Below are 25,057 nucleotides of genomic sequence, written 5' to 3' on the forward strand. Positions count from 1 at the left end.
ACCGTGGAATTGTATGAGCTGTCTCAGGCTGAAGGTGTAGATAGAGAAGAGTAGGGGTCCTAGAACTGAGCCTTGGGGAACACCGACAGACAAGGGGCGAGATGAGGAGGTGGTGTGGGGGAGGGAGACACTGAATGTCCGGTCTGTTAGATATGATGAGATCCAGGATAGGGCCAAGTCTGTGATGCCAAGAGATGAGAGAATCTGTAACAGGAGGGAATGGTCCACTGTGTCATAGGCAGAAGACAGGTCCAGGAGAAGGAGGACAGAGGAGTGTCGCTTGCTCTTGGCGGTTAGTAGGTCATTGGTGACCTTTAGAGTTGAGCGACCTTGACCTTTTTAGAGTCGAGCCGGGTTTTGCGAAACCCGACTATGTCCAAAGTCGGGTCGAGTGAAATCGGCCGATTATGACGTAAAGTCGGGATCGACCGAAACACGAAACCCAATGCAAGTCAATGGGGCAGCATAGTCGGCAGTGAGTGGGGGCCAGGAAAACACCTAGAGTGCCCATTTTAATGTCAAAACCATCCATTCTTCTTAATGAAGCTTGTCAAGCGTAATTTACCTTAAAATAATTGGAAGGCATTTGAAATTGGGGGTCATTTGGCTAAAGTTGTGGGGGGTAGGGCTGGTTCAAGTAATTAGTGGGCCCAGTAAATCTGGACCACGTCACGGCAGTGGAGCAGGGAGAGGTAAGTATTTCAACTTTGCAAGTGCTGTGATCCTGAGCAAGCAGGGGGGGGCCCACTCGTTGGCATTGGCACTGGCACAGGGCCCCTCAAAGTACAGCGGTGTGTTTGCACGGCGGGGGCGCCTCCCACCGGCAGCAACACTTTTGCGTACTATGAGAGGCCCTGTGCCAGTGACGTCGCCAACTAGTATTCCTCCCCCCACCTGATGAAGGAACCTGCACTTTCATCTGCACCTTCCTCTTTGTCCCCGTGTAAGGTGGTATGGTATGCGGGAAGAGCAACCTGACTTTCAGCAGGGTCACAATGTTGTTGTGTAGCGTGCACGGGGAATGTTGCGTTATGGGTCAATGTACCAGCAGACTCATCTATCACTGGCTGGGCAATGGGCACGATGAAGTGGAAACACAGATATAGGCCCAAAGAAGAAAGTGGGCTAAATGCAGTTCAAAATTGGTAACACAGGAATAACCAGGGGGCATTGCAGTGGAGGACAACTGGAATGAGAGGCTGACACAGAGAGTAGGGCCAAATCAGTAAGTAGTCGAAATGCAGTTCAAAATTGGCAACCGTAGTAAACAGGCGGCACAGCTTTGTTCAGTGGAGGAGAACAGCAAGGAGTGGCAGACACCGATAGTAGGCCCCAACCCAACTAGTAGGCCAAATGCAGTCTAACATTAACAACTACTTAACGAGAGGCTGAAAATGGAATTTCAGGACAGGAAACCAGGAGAACAGCAAGGAGTGGCAGACACCGATAGTAGGCCCCAAACCAACTAGTACGCCAAATGCAGTTGTTCCATTTAACCACAATTTAATGAGAGCCTGAAGATAGAAGCTCAGGAAAGGCAACCTGGGGAACACCTTGGAGTGTAACACACCATCTCTCTCCACCCCATACCCATTTTGTAGGCCTAATGCTGTGTACTTTTCTACAACTACTAAACGAGAGTTGGAAGACCGAAGCAATGGCAAGGAAACCTGGGGAACACCTTGGAGTGTAACACACCATCTCTCTCCACCCCATACCCAATTTGTAGGCCTAATGCAGCCTACTTTCCGACACCTACTAAACGAGAGCATGAAGATCGAAGCTCAGGAAAGGCAACCTGGGGAACACCTTGGAGTGTAACACACCATCTCTCTCCACCCCATACCCATTTTTTAGGCCTAATGCAGTGTACTTTTCTACAACTACTAAACGAGAGTCGGAAGACCGAAGCAATGGCAAGGAAACCTGGGGAACACCTTGGAGTGTAACACACCATCTCTCTCCACCCCATTCCCCATTTTTTAGGCCTAATGCAGCCTACTTTCCGACACCTACTAAACGAGAGCATGAAGATCGAAGCTCAGGAAAGGCAACCTGGGGAACACCTTGGAGTGTAACACACCATCTCTCTCCACCCCATACCCATTTTGTAGGCCTAATGCTGTGTACTTTTCTACAACTACTAAACGAGAGTCGGAAGACCGAAGCAATGGCAAGGAAACCTGGGGAACACCTTGGAGTGTAACACACCATCTCTCTCCACCCCATACCCAATTTGTAGGCCTAATGCAGCCTACTTTCCGACACCTACTAAACGAGAGCATGAAGATCGAAGCTCAGGAAAGGCAACCTGGTGAAAACCTTGGAGTGTAACACAACCTGTCTCTACACCCCATACACAATTAGTAGGCCTAATGCAGCGTAGTTTCCAACAGCTACTAAACGAGAGCCGGAAGATCGAAGCTCAGGAAAGGCAACCTGGGGAACACCTTGGAGTGTAACACAACCTCTCTCTACACCACGGAAGGGCTGATTCTTAGGAAGGAAGGCTGTTGTAAATAAGCATTGCGCGTCCGAGGGTGATTATATTCTTATTCGGTATCTACTCACCCTCGGACGCGCCATGCTTCTTGATTTGTAATTAATGTTTATTTGCAATGTGCTTTTGACTTACTCAATTATTTTTTTAATTATTGATTTTATTAAATTAATAGTTTAACATCTTATTGGAAATAATTTAAAGGAGACGCGACAGGACAACACTCGGTGGATGCCATATCTGTGTTAACAACTCCAAAAAACTTTCAGTTAACTTCTTGCAGGAGAAAGAAATTGTAGCTGTTGGACCTTTGTAGTACAGTTCCAGATATTTGTTGTGTGTTTGTTTTGATTGTTAAAATGTCTGCATTTGAGATCTCAACACGATCTTATTTTTTATAATCAAATTAATTTTTTAAATATTTTATTAGGTTGGTTCAAGGGGTACACGGGCCGCAGTAGACAGGTCAGTGGAGGCCTAGTGGAAGGAGGGACCACAGACAGGCATCGAAGGCCTAAAATAATAACACATGGCTGTAGGCAATTTTAAATTGGTTCCAGGGGTACACGGGCAGCAGTGCCCTGGTCAGTGTAGTAGTAGTTGAAAGAATGGACCGCAGACAGGCATCGAAGGCCTAAAATAAAAAAATTGGGCTGGCTGTAGGCAATTTTAAATTGGTTCCAGGGGTACACGGGCAGCAGTGGTGTGGTCAGTGGAGGCCTAGTGGAAGGAGTGACCGCAGACAGGCATCGAAGGCCTAAAATATTAACACATGGCTGTAGTCAATTTTAAATTGGTTCCAGGGGTACTTGGGCAGCAGTGCCCTGGTCAGTGTAGTAGTAGTTGAACGAATGGACCGCAGACAGGCATCGAAGGCCTAAAATAAAAAAATTGGGCTGGCTGTAGGCAATTTTAAATTGGTTCCAGGGGTACACGGGCAGCAGTGGTGTGGTCAGTGGAGGCCTAGTGGAAGGAGTGACCGCAGACAGGCATCGAAGGCCTAAAATAATCACACATGGCTGTAGGCAATTTTAAATTGGTTCCAGGGGTACACGGGCAGCAGTGGTGTGGTCAGTGGAGGCCTAGTGGAAGGAGTGACCGCAGACAGGCATCGAAGGCCTAAAATAATAACACATGGCTGTAGGCAATTTTAAATTGGTTCCAGGGGTACACGGGCAGCAGTGGTGTGGTCAGTGGAGGCCTAGTGGAAGGAGTGACCGCAGACAGGCATCGAAGGCCTAAAATAATAACACATGGCTGTAGGCAATTTTAAATTGGTTCCAGGGGTACACGGGCAGCAGTGCCCTGGTCAGTGTAATAGTAGTTGAAAGAATGGACCGCAGACAGGCATCGAAGGCCTAAAATAAAAAAATTGGGCTGGCTGTAGGCAATTTTAAATTGGTTCCAGGGGTACGCGGGCAGCAGTGGTGTGGTCAGTGGAGGCCTAGTGGAAGGAGTGACCGCAGACAGGCATCGAAGGCCTAAAATAATAACACATGGCTGTAGGCAATTTTAAATTGGTTCCAGGGTTACACGGGCAGCAGTGGTGTGGTCAGTGGAGGCCTAGTGGAAGGAGTGACCGCAGACAGGCATCGAAGGCCTAAAATAATCACACATGGCTGTAGGCAATTTTAAATTGGTTCCAGGGGTACACGGGCAGCAGTGGTGTGGTCAGTGGAGGCCTAGTGGAAGGAGTGACCACAGACAGGCATCGAAGGCCTAAAATATTAACACATGGCTGTAGTCAATTTTAAATTGGTTCCAGGGGTACTTGGGCAGCAGTGCCCTGGTCAGTGTAGTAGTAGTTGAAAGAATGGACCGCAGACAGGCATCGAAGGCCTAAAATAAAAAAATTGGGCTGGCTGTAGGCAATTTTAAATTGGTTCCAGGGGTACACGGGCAGCAGTGGTCTGGTCAGTGGAAGTCTAGTGGAAGGAGTGACCGCAGACAGGCTTCGAAGGCCTAACATAACAAACTTGGGCTGGCTGTAGGCACTTTTAAATTGGTTCCAGGGGTACATGGGCAGCAGTGTATGGTCAGTGGAAGTCTAGTGGAAGGAGTGACCGCAGACAGGCTTCCAAGGCCTAACATAACAAACTTGGGCTGGCTGTAGGCACTTTTAAATTGGTTCCAGGGGTACACGGGCAGCAGTGGTCTGGTCAGTGGAAGTCTAGTGGAAGGAGTGACCGCAGACAGGCTTCGAAGGCCTAACATAACAAACTTGGGCTGGCTGTAGGCACTTTTAAATTGGTTCCAGGGGTACATGGGCAGCAGTGGTCTGGTCAGTGGAAGTCTAGTGGAAGGAGTGACCGCAGACAGGCTTCCAAGGCCTAACATAACAAACTTGGGCTGGCTGTAGGCACTTTTAAATTGGTTCCAGGGGTACACGGGCAGCAGTGGTCTGGTCAGTGGAAGTCTAGTGGAAGGAGTGACCGCAGACAGGCTTCCAAGGCCTAACATAACAAACTTGGGCTGGCTGTAGGCACTTTTAAATTGGTTCCAGGGGTACACGGGCAGCAGTGGTCTGGTCAGTGGAAGTCTAGTGGAAGGAGTGACCGCAGACAGGCTTCGAAGGCCTAACATAACAAACTTGGGCTGGCTGTAGGCACTTTTAAATTGGTTCCAGGGGTACATGGGCAGCAGTGTATGGTCAGTGGAAGTCTAGTGGAAGGAGTGACCACAGACAGGCTTCCAAGGCCTAACATAACAAACTTGGGCTGGCTGTAGGCACTTTTAAATTGGTTCCAGGGGTACACGGGCAGCAGTGGTCTGGTCAGTGGAAGTCTAGTGGAAGGAGTGACCGCAGACAGGCTTCCAAGGCCTAACATAACAAACTTGGGCTGGCTGTAGGCACTTTTAAATTGGTTCCAGGGGTACACGGGCAGCAGTGGTCTGGTCAGTGGAAGTCTAGTGGAAGGAGTGACCGCAGACAGGCTTCGAAGGCCTAACATAACAAACTTGGGCTGGCTGTAGGCACTTTTAAATTGGTTCCAGGGGTACATGGGCAGCAGTGGTCTGGTCAGTGGAAGTCTAGTGGAAGGAGTGACCGCAGACAGGCTTCCAAGGCCTAACATAACAAACTTGGGCTGGCTGTAGGCACTTTTAAATTGGTTCCAGGGGTACACGGGCAGCAGTGGTCTGGTCAGTGGAAGTCTAGTGGAAGGAGTGACGGCAGACAGTCTTCGAAGGCCTAACATAACAAAATTGGGCTGACTATAGGCACTTTTAAATTGGTTCCAGGGTAACACGGCCAGCAGTGGCCTGGTCAGTGTAGTAGTTGTAGAAAGAAGGGACCGCAGACAGGCTTCGAAGGCCTAACATAACAAAAATGTCAAAACAATGGTATTGTCAGTGCCAGGCATTGAAGGATGTCATCGCCTAGACTACACATTGGTGAAGCTGTGAGAGATAATTTTGCTAGTGGTAGAGCACTGTTTGAGCTGGGGGGGGAACTGGCTTGTGGCCGGCGGTACAGGCACAGGGCCCCTCATATTACAACGGTGTGTCTGACGTTGGGTGCGCACCACCACCGCCAGAGACACTTTATTGTACTATGAGGGACCCAGTGGCAGTGCCGTCGACCAAAAGCGGCCACACCCACCTCTTCAGACAAACAGCACTCTCAAGGGTCCAAGCGCAAAGTGGCGATAGCACGGCCCCGTGTGGGGAGTTTGGCCATTTCGTGAGGTGGAAACATGTCGTATGCTGGACAATCAGGTGAAGAAAATTACGAGATTGGAAAAGTCATTCAGAATAGTCCACAGGCAAGACCTTTTCATAGGAAAGCTAGGTGTCAGCCGGGCAGGGTGGGGCAAAAGATTTTGAAATCCAGTTGTGGTTCATTTTAATGAAGGTTAGATCATCTACATTTTGGGTAGCCAGACGAGTCCTTTTTTCTGTTAGTATTGAACCTGCAGCACTGAATACTCTTTCTGATAGGACACTAGCTGCCGGGCAAGCAAGCTCCTGCAATGCATATTCTGCCAATTCTGGCCAGGTGTCTAATTTGGATGCCCAGTAATCAAATGGGAATGACGGTTGAGGGAGAACGTCGATAAGGGATGAAAAATAGTTTGTAACCATACTGGACAAATGTTGTCTCCTGTCACTTTGAATTGATGCTGCAGTACCTGTCCTGTCTGCGGTCATAGAAAAATCACTCCACAACCTGGTCAGAAAACCCCTCTGGCCAACGCCACTTCTGATTTCTGCCCCTCTAACACCTCTGGTCTGCTGGCCCCTGGAGCTCGTGTGAGAACGATCACGGGCGCTGTGTGCAGGGAATGCCAGAAGCAAACGGTCAACAAGAGTTGATTGTTTTGTTGCTAATATTAGTTCCAAGTTCTCATGTGGCATAATATTTTGCAATTTGCCTTTATAGCGAGGATCAAGGAGGCAGGCCAACCAGTAATCGTCATCGTTCATCATTTTTGTAATGCGTGTGTCCCTTTTGAGGATACGCAAGGCATAATCCACCATGTGGGCCAAAGTTCCCGTTGTCAAATCTGCGGTTGTGCTTGGTTGAGGGGCAGTTGCAGGCAAATCTACGTCACTTGTGTCCCTCAAAAAACCAGAACCCGGCCTTGCCACGCCACCAATTTCCCGTGCCCCCGGGAAAGCTTCCTCATTAAAAATATACTCATCCCCATCATCCTCCTCATCCTCCACCTCCTCTTCGCCCGGTACCTCGTCATGTACACTGCCCTGACCAGACAATCGCTGACTGTCATCAAGGCTTTCCTCTTCCTCTGGTGCAGACGCCTGATCCTTTATGTGCGTCAAACTTTGCATCAGCAGACGCATTAGGGGGATGCTCATGCTTATTATGGCGTTGTCTGCACTAACCAGCCGTGTGCATTCCTCAAAACACTGAAGGACTTGACACATGTCTTGAATCTTCGACCACTGCACACCTGACAACTCCATGTCTGCCATCCTACTGCCTGCCCGTGTATGTGTATCCTCCCACAAAAACATAACAGCCCGCCTCTGTTCGCACAGTCTCTGAAGCATGTGCAGTGTTGAGTTCCACCTTGTTGCAACGTCTATGATTAGGCGATGCTGGGGAAGGTTCAAAGAACGCTGATAGGTCTGCATACGGCTGGAGTGTACAGGCGAACGGCGGATATGTGCGCAAAGTCCACGCACTTTGAGGAGCAGGTCGGATAACCCCGGATAACTTTTCAGGAAGCACTGCACCACCAGGTTTAAGGTGTGAGCCAGGCAAGGAATGTGTTTCAGTTGGGAAAGGGAGATGGCAGCCATGAAATTCCTTCCGTTATCACTCACTACCTTGCCTGCCTCAAGATCTACAGTGCCCAGCCACGACTGCGTTTCTTGCTGCAAGAACTCGGACAGAACTTCCGCGGTGTGTCTATTGTCGCCCAAACACTTCATAGCCAATACAGCCTGCTGACGTATGCCAGTAGCTGCCCCATAATGGGAGACCTGGTGTGCAACTGTGGCAGGTGCGGATGGAGTGTTTGTGCGACTGCGGTCTGTGGACGAGCTCTTGCTTCTGCAGGAGGACGAGGAGGAGGAGGAGGAGGAGGGGGTGCGAACGGCTACAGACAACTGTTTACTAGACCGTGGGCTAGGCAGAACTGTCCCAAACTTGCTGTCCCCTGTGGACCCTGAATCCACCACATTTACCCAGTGTGCCGTGATGGACACGTAACGTCCCTGGCCATGCCTACTGGTCCATGCATCTGTTGTCAGGTGCACCTTTGTGCTCACAGATTGCCTGAGTGCATGGACGATGCGCTCTTTAACATGCTGGTGGAGGGCTGGGATGGCTTTTCTGGAAAAAAAGTGTCGACTGGGTAGCTCGTAGCGTGGTACAGCGTAGTCCATCAGGTCTTTGAAAGCTTCGCTTTCAACTAACCGGTAGGGCATCATCTCTAACGAGATTAGTCTAGCTATGTGGGCGTTCAAACCCTGTGTACGCGGATGCGAGGCTAAGTACTTCCTTTTTCTAACCATAGTCTCATGTAGGGTGAGCTGGACTGGAGAGATGGAGATCGTGGAACTAGCGGGGGTGCCGGTGGACATGGCAGACTGAGAGACGGTGGGAGATGGTATTGTTGCCGCCGGTGCCCTAGATGCAGTGTTTCCTACTACGAAACTGGTGATTCCCTGACCCTGACTGCTTTGGCCTGGCAAAGATACCTGCACAGATACAGCAGGTGGTGCGCTAAATGGTGGTCCTACACTGCCGGAAGGGATGTTGCGTTGATGACTAGCTTCATTGGCCGAGGGTGCAACAACCTTAAGGGACGTTTGGTAGTTAGTCCAAGCTTTCAAATGCATGGTGGTTAAATGTCTATGCATGCAACTAGTATTGAGACTTTTCAGATTCTGACCTCTGCTTAAGGAAGTAGAACATTTTTGACAGATGACTTTGCGCTGATCAATTGGATGTTGTTTAAAAAAATGCCAGACTGCACTCTTTCTAGCATCGGATACCTTTTCAGGCATTGCAGACTGAGCTTTAACCGGATGGCCACGCTGTCCTCCACCAGGTTTTGGCTTTGCCACGCGTTTTGGGCAAGATACGGGCCCGGCAGATGGAACCTGTGGCGATGTTGATGCCTGCTGCGGCCCCTCCTCCTCCTCTGCTTCAGAACTGCTGCCGCCTGCACCCTGTTCCCCCAATGGCTGCCAATCGGGGTCAAGAACTGGGTCATCTAATAACTCTTCTTGTACCTCCTGCGCAACTTCGTCTGTGTCACCGTGTCGTTCGGTGGTATAGCGTTCGTGATGGGGCAACATAGTCTCATCAGGGTCTGATTCTTGATCAGCACCCTGCGAGGGCAATGTTGTGGTCTGAGTCAAAGGACCAGCATAGTAGTCTGGCTGTGGCTGTGCGTCAGTGCACTCCATGTCAGATTCAATTTGTAATGGGCATGGACTGTTAACTGCTTCACTTTCTAAGCCAGGGACGGTATGTGTAAAGAGCTCCATGGAGTAACCCGTTGTGTCGCCTGCTGCATTCTTCTCTGTTGTTGTTTTTGCTGAAGAGGACAAGGAAGTGACTTGTCCCTGACCGTGAACATCCACTAACGACGCGCTGCTTTTACTTTTACCAGTTTCACGAGAGGAGGCAAAAGAGCTAGAGGCTGAGTCAGCAAGATAAGCCAAAACTTGCTCTTGCTGCTCCGGCTTTAAAAGCGGTTTTCCTAATCCCAGAAAAGGGAGCGTTCGAGGCCTTGTGTAGCCGGACGACGAACCTGGCTCCACAGCTCCAGACTTAGGTGCAATATTTTTTTCCCCACGACCACCTGATGCTCCACCACTACCACTACCCTCATTACCAGCTGACAATGAACGCCCCCGGCCACGACCTCTTCCACTAGACTTCCTCATTGTTTTAAAAACGTAACCAAACTAACGTTATTTGTTGCAGTCACACAACTTACACGGTGAGCTATAACTTCAGTATGATTTAGCTACCCCTTTACAGGTTGGTGAGACCACAGCGAAAATCAGGCCCAATGTTACACACTCTTTTTTTGGTGGCTGCAAATTAGAGAGATGCCCCACACGCAGGACTGTCACTGAAGCACAAATGTTAATATTAATGTCACACTATTATTTTTTTTTTATTTTTATTTTTTTCAGGAACACTTTAGAAACCCCCCCAAAAAAAAAACATTGATTTTTGCAGGGAGAATTTAGAAAACAAATGTAACAAACTATATGCTTTCTATGGGCCACTGAGTGAGAGATGACGCACACAGGAATCAGGAGTGGCACACAAGCCCAGAGGCCAATATTTTTCTACCAATGATTGATGGAGTTATTTTCTCTGGTAGATTTTGGAACCCAAATCAAGGAAAAAAAATATAGGCTTTCTATGGACCACAATTGGAGAGAGAGAGAGAGAGAGAGATGGCACACCCAGGAGTCAAGACTGGCACACAAGCAGAAAGGCCAATATTAATCTCCCACTGTTTTTTTTTTTTTTTTTTTTTTTTTTCAGGGAGACTTTAGAAAAAAAAATAATAAAAAAAATATGATTTTATCAGGAAGAATTTAGAAACCAAATAAAATAAAATGATTTTTTCAGGGAGAATTTATAAAACAAATAAAACCAAAAATAGGCGTTCTATGGCCCACTGACTGAGAGATGACGCACCCAGGAGTCAAGACTGGCACACAAGCAGAAAGGCCAATATTAATCTCCCACTGTTTTTTTTTTTTTTTTTTTTTTTTTCAGGGAGACTTTAGAAAAAAAAAAAATAAAAAAAATATGATTTTATCAGGAAGAATTTAGAAACCAAATAAAATAAAATGATTTTTTCAGGGAGAATTTATAAAACAAATAAAACCAAAAATAGGCGTTCTATGGCCCACTGACTGAGAGATGACGCACACAGGAATCAGGAGTGGCACACAAGCCCAGAGGCCAATATTTTTCTACCAATGATTGATGGAGTTATTTTCTCTGGTAGATTTTGGAACCCAAATCAAGGAAAAAAAATATAGGCTTTCTATGGACCACAATTGGAGAGAGAGAGAGAGAGAGAGAGAGAGAGAGAGAGAGAGAGATGGCACACCCAGGAGTCAAGACTGGCACACAAGCAGAAAGGCCAATATTAATCTCCCACTGTTTTTTTTGGTTGATTTTTTTTTTTTTTTTTCAGGGAGACTTTAGAAAAAAAAATAATAAAAAAAATATGATTTTATCAGGAAGAATTTAGAAACCAAATAAAATAAAATGATTTTTTCAGGGAGAATTTATAAAACAAATAAAACCAAAAATAGGCGTTCTATGGCCCACTGACTGAGAGATGACGCACACAGGAATCAGGAGTGGCACACAAGCCCAGAGGCCAATATTTTTCTACCAATGATTGATGGAGTTATTTTCTCTGGTAGATTTTGGAACCCAAATCAAGGAAAAAAAATATAGGCTTTCTATGGACCACAATTGGAGAGAGAGAGAGAGAGAGAGAGAGAGAGAGATGGCACACCCAGGAGTCAAGACTGGCACACAAGCAGAAAGGCCAATATTAATCTCCCACTGGTTTTTTTGGTTGTTTTTTTTTTTTTTTTTTCAGGGAGACTTTAGAAAAAAAAATAATAAAAAAAATATGATTTTATCAGGAAGAATTTAGAAACCAAATAAAATAAAATGATTTTTTCAGGGAGAATTTATAAAACAAATAAAACCAAAAATAGGCGTTCTATGGCCCACTGACTGAGAGATGACGCACCCAGGAGTCAAGACTGGCACACAAGCAGAAAGGCCAATATTAATCTCCCACTGTTTTTTTTTTTTTTTCAGGGAGACTTTAGAAAAAAAAATAATAAAAAAAATATGATTTTGTCAGGAAGAATTTAGAAACCAAATAAAATAAAATGATTTTTTCAGGGAGAATTTAGAAAACAAATAAAACCAAAAATAGGCGTTCTATGGCCCACTGACTAAGAGAGAGAGAGAGAGATGGAACGCTTAGTACTGGCACACAAGCCCAAAGGGCAATATTAATCTCCCTTTTTTTTCCAGGGAGAATTTCTAAAACCCCCCAAAAAAAAAAAATAGGCTTTCTATGGCCCACTATTTGTGAGAGAGATGGGACGCTCAGGACTGGCACAGATGGCACGCTCAGGACTGGCACAGAAGCCCAGAGGCCAATATTAATCTCCCTTTTTTTCTGGGAGAATTTATAAAACCAAAAAAATATTTAAATAGGCTTTCTATGGCCCACTATTTGTGAGAGAGATGGCACGCTCAGGACTGGCACAGATGGCACGCTCACAACTGGCACACAAGCCCAGAGGCCAATATTAATCTCCCTTTTTTCAGGGAAAATTTATAAAACCAAAAAAAAAATTAAATAGGCTTTCTATGGCCCACTATTTGTGAGAGAGATGGCACGCTCAGGACTGGCACAGATGGCACGCTCACAACTGGCACACAAGCCCAGAGGCCAATATTAATCTCCCTTTTTTCAGGGAAAATTTATAAAACAAAAAAAAAAAATTAAATAGGCTTTCTATGGCCCACTATTTGTGAGAGAGATGGCACGCTCAGGACTGGCACAGATGGCACGCTCACAACTGGCACACAAGCCCAGAGGCCAATATTAATCTCCCTTTTTTTCAGGGAGAATTTATAAAACCAAAAAAAAAATTAAATAGGCTTTCTATGGCCCACTATTTGTGAGAGAGATGGCACGCTCAGGGCTGGCACAGATGGCACGCTCAGGACTGGCACACAAGCCCAGAGGCCAATATTAATCTCCCTTTTTTTCAGGGAGAATTTATAAAACCCCAAAAAAAATAAAATAGGGTTTCTATGGCCCACTATTTGTGAGAGAGATGGCACACTCAGGACTGGCACACAAGCCCAAAGGCCAATATTAATCTCCCACTGTATTTTTATCAGGGAGAATTTATACACCCCACAAAAAAAAATACAGAAAAATGAAAAGGCTTTCTATGGCCCACTATGTGAGAGAGATGGCACACACAGGGATGGCACTCTAGCAGAAATGCCAAATTGCCAATCTTAATCTCCCACCAAAAAAAAAAAAAAAAAAAACACAGGGAATGTCCTACAATTACTATCTCCCTGCCTGCAGTAATCTCAGCCAGGTATGGCAGGCAGCTACTATCTCCCTGCCTGCAGTAATCTCAGCCAGGTATGGCAGGCAGCAATAAGGAGTGGACTGATGCACAAATGAAATAAAAAGTGTGGACAAACAAAAAAGATAGCTGTGCAGAAAGGAAGGAACAAGAGGATTTGTGCTTTGAAAAAAGCAGTTGGTTTGCACAGCGGCGTACACACAGCAATGCAGCTATCAGGGAGCCTTCTAGGGCAGCCCAATGAGCTACAGCGCTGAGGGGAAAAAAAAAAAAAAAAAACTTCCACTGTCCCTGCACACCGAGGGTGGTGTTGGACAGTGCAAATCGCTGCAGCACAAGCGGTTTTGTGGTTAATGGACCCTGCCTAACGCTATCCCTGCTTCTGACAAAGCGGCAGCAACCTCTCCCTAAGCTCAGATCAGCAGCAGTAAGATGGCGGTCGGCGGGAACGCCTCTTTATAGCCCCTGTGACGTCGCAGACAGCAAGCCAATCACTGCAATGCCCTTCTCTAAGATGGTGGGGACCAGGACCTATGTCATCACGCTGCCCACACTCTGCGTTTACCTTCATTGGCTGAGAAATGGCGCTTTTCGCGTCATTGAAACGCGACTTTGGCGCGAAAGTCGCGTACCGCATGGCCGACCCCGCACAGGGGTCGGATCGGGTTTCATGAAACCCCGACTTAGCCAAAAGTCGGCGACTTTTGAAAATGTTCGACCCGTTTCACTCAACCCTAGTGACCTTAGTTAGGGCAGTTTCAGTTGAGTGATGTGGTCGGAAGCCAGATTGTAACCGGTCAAAGAGGGAGCAGGAGGAGAGGTGGGAGGACAGTTCAAGATGGACATGCTGTTCCAGAAGTTTTGAGGCATAAGGGAGAAGGGATATCGGGCGATAGCTGGACACAGAGGATGGGTCGAGGGAGGGTTTTTTAAGGATAGGTGTGATTGATGCGTGTTTGATGGATGAGGGGAAGACACCGTTTGTAAGTGAGAGGTTGAAAAGTTGTGTTAGGGTTGGGATGAAGACTTTTGCGAGGTTAGTGATGAGGTGGGACGGGAGCGGGTCAAGCGTGCAAGTGGTGAGATGTGATCTTGACAGAAGGATAGAGAGCTGATCGTCTGTCATGGTGGAGAAGCTGGCCTTGGAACAGGGTTATGAAGTCAAGAGGAGGGGCATTGGGGCTGCGGGCCAAAGCTTTGTCTGATGTTATCGATCTTCTGCTTAAAGAAGGAGGCAAATTTTTCAGCAGAAATGAGAGGGGAAGGGAGGAGGTGCTGGGGGACGGAGTAGAGAAATGAAAGTGTTGAAAAGCTGTTTAGGGTTATGAGTCAGGGAGGATATGAGATATGGATACTGATGAGCAAAAGAATGCCGAAACAACTGCCTGCGAATGGGCACCTCTTTCTTTTGGCTGTCTCGTTATCCGATCCTTAGTCATGTTGCAATGCTCATTAAACTGTTTTTTGGGGGGGTTTCAGCTAAACCTTTGCAACTACTCTGAGACTCCAGATTGCTAAATCCCGGCAGTGTGCAGTGTACACACTGTCAGAATTCCACTCTATTGTTTGTTGAAGTGATAGTAATGTACGTGGTTTGCATAGTTGCAGACATGTGTCAAATAGGTTCTCACCCAGTTTTTCATTAGAACATTGAGAAAAGTAGGAAAAGTTGCTAACCAGCATGTGACCGCAACTGCGCAAATGGCATACTTACAACAGAGTGGAATCCTGACAGTGAGTGATGCCGTAATAAAGGCATCATTATAAGATAGTGAAGTCGTCTTCTTTTACTTGGATTTTGCTTGGGAAAATGGATCATCCCACATTTGGGACTCAGGCATCTCTATGGTATTGCAGCCTCAGCCTAATGGTGTCTCAATACTACTATTGTGTGCACATTGCATACTGTCAGGATTCAGCAGCTTGCAGTCCAATCTGCTGACTTATGAAGTAGCTGCCTCCAAAGGTTGGCAAGAAAAAGTATAATCCCTTCTAGAGAAGAGCTAATTTGGAAATGTTTTCTATGGCTATCCTTCCTTTTATACACCTGTCTATTGGTTGTACCTTTACAAATGGTAAGAGTGCCTCTGTTCTTCCCACCAAGTGAATAAAAAAAAAACAATTTGCATTCCTGGATTTACCCAAGGGAGGGCAACTGCAGGTAGTTGGATTTTGCTGCACTTGCCCTCTTCTATTATCCCAATCACCTAAGCTAAATGACATATATATGGGATTTGCTGTAAATACAATTCCCTGCTATAAAAGTGAGTGGTGATTAAAGGTTAACCAAAAGGACCAGAATGAATGGGTCTATTTGCTTTAGTACCATGATATAGGGGCAAGATCCTGATTCCAGCTATGTATCACTTACTGGGCCACGGAAGGTGGTGAGTTCTCCTTCAATGGAAGAATTCAAACAGAGGCTGGACAGACATCTGCCTGAGATGGTTTAATGAATCCTGCATTGAGCAGGGGGTTGGACACGATGACCCTGGAGGTCCCTTCCAACTCTAACATTCTATGATACTGGGCTACTTGCTGTAGTTTTATTAAAATCACTGCATCATCTAATGCAGATCTACCAATCCTCTGAATGCTGAGCTCTGTATAACCCCGCCTACACCAATGATTGGCAGCTCTCTGTTTACACTTTGCATCGGTAGATATCAGTGATGGGGCGGGGCTCATTAATATGGAGGACTACATGGCAGCAGGTATACTAGTCCTCTGGTGATAATCTCCTGCTGATAAAACAGTGATTTTATCAAAACTACAGAAAGCAGCACAATAAGTGATACATCGCTGGAATCAGGGCCTCTGTCTCTATATTATGCTAGGTGGCAAAAACCTGGTGACAGATTCCCTTTAAATGTTCTGACTTTGACTCACAGAGTAGCTGTATTACTATAAAGGCATTTTTCTTCCTTCTGAAGGAGAACCATTTTTGGTGTGGGTGCCTATTGTCTTTCTCCCTCCTCATTAATAGTATGTCACTACTGGATCTTCAGTAATATCAGTATATACTGTATGTAAGAGTCGGAATTATTCTTATCGTGATCACATTCTTTTTCATATTTAATAGATACCTATTTATAGTTTTACAGTCCGGTTCATTTGCTATAAAAGGTGGACAGGAAATTACATTTTTTTCCCTTTATCAAATATTGAGTTTTAGAAGATTTACATGAGATAGTATTAATTTTTCATCTGAATTCTTGTGAAAATATTTTATGTTTTATCAACGCATTTATAGTATATTGCTTATATTCTTCTTCCAGTTTTTGTTCCGCAAACATCTTTTGTGTTGTTTTTTTGATTTGCTCAGCATTTTTATGATGATTTTGGCCGTCAGCGGTTTTTCGAAGGGTTTTTCTGATGACTTTTTTACAGTTTTATTTTTTCCACTCTATTGAATAATGAAGAAATTGCTATTGTTTTTTCGCTGAAAAAAATAAAACGGTGGCAAAAGGCTCCAAAAAACATCCATCCTTTTCCAGGCATCTTTTGAGCTTTCCCATTGATTTGCATTGTAAAGTGTGAGTGGAAAACACTTGAAGAATAGATGGGTTACTTCTTTTTTTATCCACTTGCCGTTTTTTGAAACCTTTAGCAGTATAAAGACGTAGAAAAGCCTAAACAAGTGTTTTTTTTATTATTTTCATTCTTTTGAGCATTTTCTGATAGATTTTTCAGGCAGTTTCCGTGGCGGAATTAAACTGAAAAAGATGTGTGCAAATAGCCTTATAGGGGTTCGCAGGTGGTTTAGGGCTTGAAATGGTAAAACTTCCAAAACCAAATTATCACAATCTGAGTCATTTAATAAAAAAAAAAAATATATATATATATATATATATTTATATATATTTATATATATATAAAGCTGAGTGTATGTATGTGTGTGTATGTATCAAGCCACGCCATTCCACATTGTCCCATCAGGAGGTACAACTCCTGTTTCCAAATGACATCATTTTGGGGCAAAAGAGAAATTTTTTCAACTGGATTTATGCCCACATTCAAAGTTCAAGGACAGATTTACCACTCAATTGTCCCACTGCTTCCATTACAAGGAAAAGAACCTCAAAGCAATCAAGAAGTAGGCTGGAAGATTCTAGTCTATTTGTATTGTAGAATGTAATAGTTTACGCTCATTAGCTAATGAACTTCTAAACAACAGAACATATGAATATCTAAAAGTATCTGCAAATGGCCAGATGTCTCAACAACAACAGATGCCAGCCGCTGAGATCTCGGCCCGTCCCTGAACGCCTGCTTTAGTGGCCGCACTGGCAGCAAAGTTACGTGTCAATCCTTAGTGAACAACCATTTTGATTTATGCATCGTGCTCCGCTCGCACTGGCATCGTGACCTCCGTTTTTACAGGTGCCATGATGGCTTCATCATGATCCATTTTGTACCAGATCCTTATGGATCCTATTACCTTATAAAGGGTCCATCGAATGTCTGATTTTATTGGCTAGGATATTACAGCATGCTTCTATTTTTGCTATCCAAGTAGAAGAGAACCTTGATGAAAATGTAAAATAAGCCTTAAAGGAGAAAGGAATTTACCAATAGTATCTGTCACTCTTAGGATTCAAGGGGTAACGTTTGTCCTTGCGGAGAGTAACTTATCAAGCATGCCGAGAGGCGGAGACCTTTAAGCCACAATGCTCCTCCGGGAAATATGCAAGGACTAGAAGGCTAGAACTCTGATGCTACCTAAAGGAAGTAGCAATCTTAAAAGTCCATGTCGACCCTTTAACGAGCCTTGTCACATGACTTACAATAAAAATCAAAACCAGAATCTCAATTTGCAGACACAGTGTTTCAGGGGTACTTCCCCCCGTCAGTGCAAAGTGTGAGATCTGGTTTGGCTGGGTGAAAGTCTCTTCATCTCGGTATGCTTGACATGTCACTCTACACAAGGAGAAACATTACCCCTTGGATCCTGGTCAGACCCTCTCACCCAGCCAAATCAGAGCTCACACTTTTGCACTGATGTGGGGCAGCACCCCGAAACACAGTGTCTACAAATTGAGATTCTGGTTTGGACTTTTACCCTAAAAGTCATGTGACAAGGCTCGTTAAAGGGTCAACATTGACTTTTTGGATTGCTACTCTCTATAGATGGCACCATAGTTCTTGTCCTCTTCCTCTCTGAAGAGACAATTTGCATATTTCTTAGGGTTCATTCCCACGTTCGATTTTTTAATACAAGTGCTATCCGTGGTTTTCATGGATAGCACTCATACCTGTGATAGTCTATGTGGCCATTCACCTGTCCGTGATTTTTCGCAGACCAAAAAGCCTATGGAAAATCCCAGAGATAAAGTGCCTAGCGAAAGTATTCAGCCCCCTGGAACTTTTCAACCTTTTCCCACATATCATGCTTCAAACTTAAAGATGCCAAATGTACATTTTTTTTGAAGAATCAACAACAAGTGGAACACAATTGTGAAGTTGAAAGAAATTTATTGGTTATTTTACATTTTTGTGGAAATTCAAAAACTGAAAAGTGGGGCGTGCAATATTATTCAGCCCCTTTACTTTCAGTACAGCAAACTCACTCCAGAAGTTCATTGTGGATCTCTGAATGATCCAACGTTGTCCTAAATGCCTAATGATTATAAATATAATCCACCTGTGTGTAATCAAGTCTCCGTATAAATGCACCTGCTCTGTGATAGTCTCAGGGTTCTGTTTGAAGCACAGAGAGCATCATGAAGACCAAGGAACACAACAGGCAGGTCCGTGATACTGTTGTGGAGAAGTTTAAAGCTGGATTTGGATAAAAAACGATTTCCAAAACTTTAAACATCCCAAGGAGCACTGTGCAAGCGATCATATTGAAATGGAAGGAGTATCATACCACTGCAAATCTACCAAGACCCGGCCGTCCCTCTAAACTTTCATCTCAAACAAGAAGAAGACTGATCAGAGATGCAGCGAAGAGGCCCATGATCACTCTGGATGAACTGCAGAGATCTACAGCTGAGGTGGGACAGTCTGTCCATATGACAACAATCAGTTGTACACTGCACAAATCTGGCCTTTATCGAAGAGTGGCAAGAAGAAAGCCATTTCTCAAAGATATCCATACAAAGTGTCGTTTAAAGTTTGCAACAAGCCACCTGGGAGACACAGCAAACATGTGGAAGAAGGTGCTCTGGTCAGATAAAACCAAAATTGAAGATTTTGGCAACAATGAAAATCGATATGTTTGGCGTAAAGGCAACACAGCTCATCCCCCTGAACACACCATCCCCACTGTCAAACATGATGGTGGCAGCATCATGGTTTGGGCCTGCTTTTCTTCAGTAGGGACAGGGAAGATGGTTAAAATTGATGGGAAGATGGATGGAGTCAAATACAGGACCATTTTTGAAGAAAACCTGTTGGAGTCTGCAAAAGACCTGAGACTGGGACGGAGATTTGTCTTCCAACAAGACAATGATCCCAAACATAAAGCAAAATCTACAATGGAATGGTTCACAAATAAATGTATCCAGGTGTTAGAATGGTCAAGTCAAAGTCCAGACCTCAATCCAATCGAGAAACTGTGGTAAGAGCTGAAAACTGCTGTTCACAAACGATCTCCATCAAACCTCACTGAGCTCAAGCTGTTTGCCAAGGAAGAATGGGCAAGAATTTCAGTCTCTCGATGTACAAAACTGATAGAGACATACCCCAAGCGACTTGCAGCTGTAATCGCAGCAAAAGGTGGAGCAACAAAGTATTACGTTAAAGGGGCTGAATAATATTGCACGCCCCACTTTTCAGTTTATGATTTTCCCCAAAAATTTAAAATATCCAATAAATTTCGTTCAATTTCACAATTGTGTTCCACTTGTTGTTGATTATTCATCAAAAATTAACATTTGGTATCTTTATGTTTGAAGCATGATATGTGGGAAAAGGTTGAAAAGTTCCAGGGGGACGAATACTTTCGCAAGGCACTGTAAATCTGCTTTTGATCCAAGGGTCAAATTAAAATCGGCAACTTAAATCAATGAGTCCACAAAAAAATCGGATGTAGTCTGAGGACTGTCTGATTTTCACAGACTGTCAGAAAGGAGAAGGTGGAGAAACTTTTTTTATTATTATTTTTCCACACATGAAAAAAAATGCATGACAGTCAAACCAATCTCTGATCCAACTTTAATGTCTGATTAGAATAATCAGTCCATTTTTGTCATACCTGGAAAACTTGGATGTGTGAATGAGCCCTTATGGTATGTGTCTTTTTGCTATGTATTTGGAGCGGAAACTGTGTGGAGTTTGCGTTTTTGATGTTTCCACTCCAAAAATCAGCACATATTTTGAAAAGGTATCCTGCTCTAAATAATCCCCTTTTTTAAAAAGGTCCATCAACAATATGCTAAACACAGGGATTTCTGCTTCTGGAACTGTTTAGGATTAGATGAATTATGTGAATTAAGTGTTCAGTTTCCCTACATCGCCTCTACAGGGCAAATAAAGTATTACATAGTTTTTTATTCAAATACATATTAAGTCCTTCAGAGACAAACCCTTTGTAATCAGTCTGGATGAGGGTCCTGAATGGGGAAATCTTACACTATTAGTCATTTATAAATTGGTTTTCTTCACCAATAACACTCTTTAGGGTTTGAATACAGCACTGCATACTATTGATCTAGAAGAAGAATTTTACACTCTTATCCTTAGCTTGTCTTTACTATCAATTTTCCATTTTATGCCTTTTTTTCATTATTGAAAATGTAAAGGAAATAATTTCCAAACTAATTTTAGGATGTGGGAAAACCTAAGTATGTCCAGACAAACAGGACACTTAGTGTATAATTTGAGCCTATCATCAGAAAAGAGAAAATTAATGCAATGGGATATAATCAAATTCTATCAAATTGTAGAAAGCAACAACAAGAACTCATTTTTAATATATTGGTTGGGAACATCCATATCACATCTCCACTATAGAGCTCACAGGTCAAAATCGGAGCCAACAATAGAAAAGGACACAGAATTTTGAAGTATGAGCGAAATGTTGTCAAAGCTTTGGTTCTACTGTATTCTACACAGACACGAGTTTCTTCTCCATGTCCATTTTGTCATTTATCCACCAAAAACTTCATTAGATGCTCAGTCCGTCATTTACATGTTTATTTTACTGTTTCTTTCTCTTTCAGTCTTGCAGCTTCCAAAGAAGTTGGGGCGTCTGCACGTTCTTCTCCTAAAATGATGTCTCCCTCTGATTTCCTGGACAAGTTAATGGGGAAGATCTCAGGATATGATGCCAGAATTCGACCCAACTTCAAAGGTAACTCATGCCTGCATTGACCTGGGGAGGTCCTCTAATTTATAATGTTATATCTAGTAATACGTGGTCCAAGAAGAGTGGTGGCCCTGTTAAGGCTTTCGCATTGGAGCCTAGGAGTTCTAAGTAGTGTTTTATGGAGGCAAATATATATCAGAAGACCCCTGTGTAAGAAAAATGTAGGTGTCCCTTGCTGTACAACATCTTGTCAAGGGTTTCATCATGGAGTTCCTTTCTCTTGGTTTTCAGTCATGTACTAAATGTTCTGGTAGATCATAATCCACCAGTGATCTTCATTGGATGTTGTCTGGTATTTTGATCAAGTTGTCAGCAAAGAGGAAAAAGTACTACAATAGAGAGAAGACCATTACTCACCCATTAATCCCCAATGTCAATGAGCTGCAGATGTGGTTCCCTCCAACCCTGCCGCAGAGATCTCAAGTGAATGATAAGCATTTGGGACCACCAGGGTGGTGGCACTGGGTCAACAAGGGATTTAATGTTTGAGGAAAGTTGACTTATTTTATAACATTTCCTTCTCTTAGGAAATCTTTCTGAAAATCCCGGGCAACCCATTTACCAAAGTCCCTTATAGATACTTAGAGCCAAAGAATAATTGCCAATTATGATAGTCATTAATGTATCAGTCTTCATTCAACATTCCCCACTGTTTTACTTAATAAATTCTCTGCTTCGACACAGGTCCCCCGGTAAACGTCAGCTGCAACATCTTTATCAACAGCTTTGGTTCCATTGCAGAAACCACTATGGTAAGCAATGATTTATTTGCTTTATAGTGTTAGTACAACGTGATCATACTCATGCCCTGCTTTATGCCTAGTCTAAAGCATGTAGTGGGTAGACAGGGCGTCAAACAGCTTCAAAAATAAAATCCAGATGTCAAACATTGATCCCTCAGGACTTGCACTTTGCTCTTTTATCACAAGTAAAGATGAGCGGATCCATCCATAACTAATCAAATTAGTTTTGCATTTCTCCCAAATTATGTATTTTGGCGAATCCAAAATTTGGGGGATTTAATTTGCTCCTGAGCGGGAGCTTGTTTTTGTGTGTTTGAGTTGAAGTTTTTATTGGTACCATTTAGGGCTACACAACATTTTGGGTCGCTTTTGAGGTTTGCTTCACATTTATCCTGTGCTCTACGCTGAGCTCTTATATCATCTACATCTCCGAAATATGTTATTCAGACAGAAATCTGATGGATCCATTGACTAATTAGGCAAGGGAAGCCTCTCTTTTGAGGGTATCCAATTTTTAGAGGTGCGTGCTTTTGTGAATGACTGAAAAAAATGGGACAATGCCAAGAAGGAGGCCAAAATGAAGTCTGAAGTGATTCAGTCTGCCACATTATAGTGAATGGTTCAGCGTGGGTTCTGTCTGAATCTTGCTATTGGGACATTTAAATGGAAACCCCAACTTAAGTGCTCAGCGTAGAGCTCAGGATAAATGTAATACCATGCGTAGCAGAGACAGAGGTCATTCTTTGATCTCCAGTTGCCATAACATCCATAGGCACCCTTTGGTTGTGTCCATGGGGTGAGAGTAAGAGTGGGAGCACCCTAACTCTCACAACCCACTAGATGCCACGGTCACTATTGGATTGCAGCATATAAAGTATTAAACAATCAGGGACAGTGCTGGCACCGGCTCTCACTACAGGAGCTCGGCTGCCAGCTAAGCTGATATCCTATGGTGATTGCAGACTTGTAAACCGCCACAGCATGCACAGCGCGCCATGTCCGGATAATCCAGTGCCAGTGGAGAGACTGAAAGAAATTTAAACATCTTTTCACACTGGCCACTGGGGATATTTTATTCAAATTTTATGTTCTTTTTGGAAAACAACATGTACATTAGTAGCAACAGACTGACTCAGATTCTGTATTTTTTTTAAAGTGAACAATGGGCGAATGTAAAGGTCTTTTTGAAGGGAGGCAGAGGAGGTGAGCTGTGACAACGCCTATTATGAATGGTGCATCATGTGTAATTCTAAAATCAATATCTGAACTCACCTCTGCTACTTCTCCTTCTCCCCATTTTAATTGTGGATAACATAGGGCATCACAATCAGTGTTCAGTGATGCCTGGTACATATGGTGTCATTCAGGCAGGGAGCTTATGGGTCAATACCATAGTATTGTTTATTTAATTAGCTCCTGGCTAGGGACCACACTCTATTTCAACCCGCAGCAGCTAACCATTAGCTGCCAGTTATATGTTTTACTTGCCCTGGTCCTCTGCTTATTTTAACTCCTAGCTCTTTCTACTTTCTGTTTTTTTAAGTCCCTGATTTTGACTTCCTGGATTTGACCAAGTCTCATGACTATTCTGCTAGCTTGCTCCACCACCCAGCAGCTACTATGTGAACGTAATCCAGGGGTTCCCGCATACGTCTAGATCCCTGAAACCCGCCTGTGCAAAGTCTGTTCGTGGAAACCCTTTTAAGAGCTGCTAACTTTCCACAGACAGGGTACCATACAGTTATCAGTTGTGTATACAGCTGTTATCTGTCCCTGCTATGCTGCCTGTGTTAATTAAACTCCTGAAAAGTCTTCTATGAAGAACAGGAAGTATCAGTTTTAAATCTACCTAGTGGCCAGCGTGAAAATTGCTAAATTTTCTATTTTTTTTAATACAAATTGTGATGTGATTTTAAAAAAATTCCCCAAAATTCTTAAACATACATTTTATACAGAGACTTGAAAATAAGTCTTATTTCTGATTACATATTCTGTTCAATGCAGAATCTTTTTTTTCTCATGTATATAATAATGGGGACATAAAGTGTTATAATGGTGGGCAAGGAGGTACTGGTTCAAGTAAAACTAATAACCTAGGGGAGAAATCTAAACCAATGTTGATATTTAGGATTCTTTTTGACAGTACTTCTGATGTTGAGGACCAAAGCAAATCTCCTATGACATGAGCGTATCCGTGATTGCTCTGTCGGCGGTCAATTCTTTTCATATAGCCGGAGCAAAGCGAGTCTTTTCGGCCTACAGAATGGTAATCATTGTAGCATGTCCTCCTCAGATCTATAAAATCCATTATGTCAAGGCCATGGTACTGCTGGCTTTCTGCTAACAAAGCAACCTCTTGAGTAATGCCTCTCCCCTCCTTCCCTGTTATCTGAAGCTCGGGGAGCTGACGGGAGCAGCATGACTCCATATTCCTAACCTGTCTGGGAATTAAAGCTCTTCTCTCTCACAGATTACTGGTCTCATGGGCTCTAGAGACACTTCATTATAGTACTATCTCACCCCGCGCTTTACAAATACTGATTGATTGAAGTTAGTGGAAGCTAACGCTCCATCGCTCGGAAGTCCCATGCAAGAGAAGATCGGAGAGTTCGTTGACCTTCTGTTAAGCCAAAACACTCCTAGTAGAGACGAGAAGATTGGGCAAAATTTGAATTCGCTTTTTTCCCAGGAAATTTGATTTGTCAAGAAGTTATTCTCCTAAAATGTAACGACTCTTATTATGATCTGGGTTCTCTAAAAAAAAAATCCTTGTACTCACTTCTCCGACCCCTCCGCTCCTCACCATCAAACGTCTGGTCCTCATCGCATCTTCAGATTGTCGACTCTCGTGCTGTATTCGTTAGCATCGATATGGCCAAGGAGGTTTCTGCGCATGTCATGATGCCA

The 25,057-nt window shown here is 44.0% G+C and overlaps 1 protein-coding gene across 2 annotated transcripts in view; it reads left to right on the plus strand.

The window, feature by feature from the left end:
- Window positions 1–25,057, plus strand: part of GLRA1 (glycine receptor alpha 1) — a 172,482-nt gene that overhangs the window by 81,356 nt on the left and 66,069 nt on the right. For both annotated transcript variants that reach the window (XM_069763534.1, XM_069763533.1), the window contains exons 2-3: window positions 21,262–21,392; window positions 22,092–22,159. In XM_069763534.1, coding sequence (XP_069619635.1) covers window positions 21,262–21,392; window positions 22,092–22,159 — 199 coding nt within the window. The remainder of the gene's footprint in view (window positions 1–21,261; window positions 21,393–22,091; window positions 22,160–25,057) is intronic.

Source organism: Ranitomeya imitator, chromosome 4 (genome assembly GCF_032444005.1).
Source record: "Ranitomeya imitator isolate aRanImi1 chromosome 4, aRanImi1.pri, whole genome shotgun sequence".
NCBI lineage: Eukaryota > Metazoa > Chordata > Amphibia > Anura > Dendrobatidae > Ranitomeya > Ranitomeya imitator.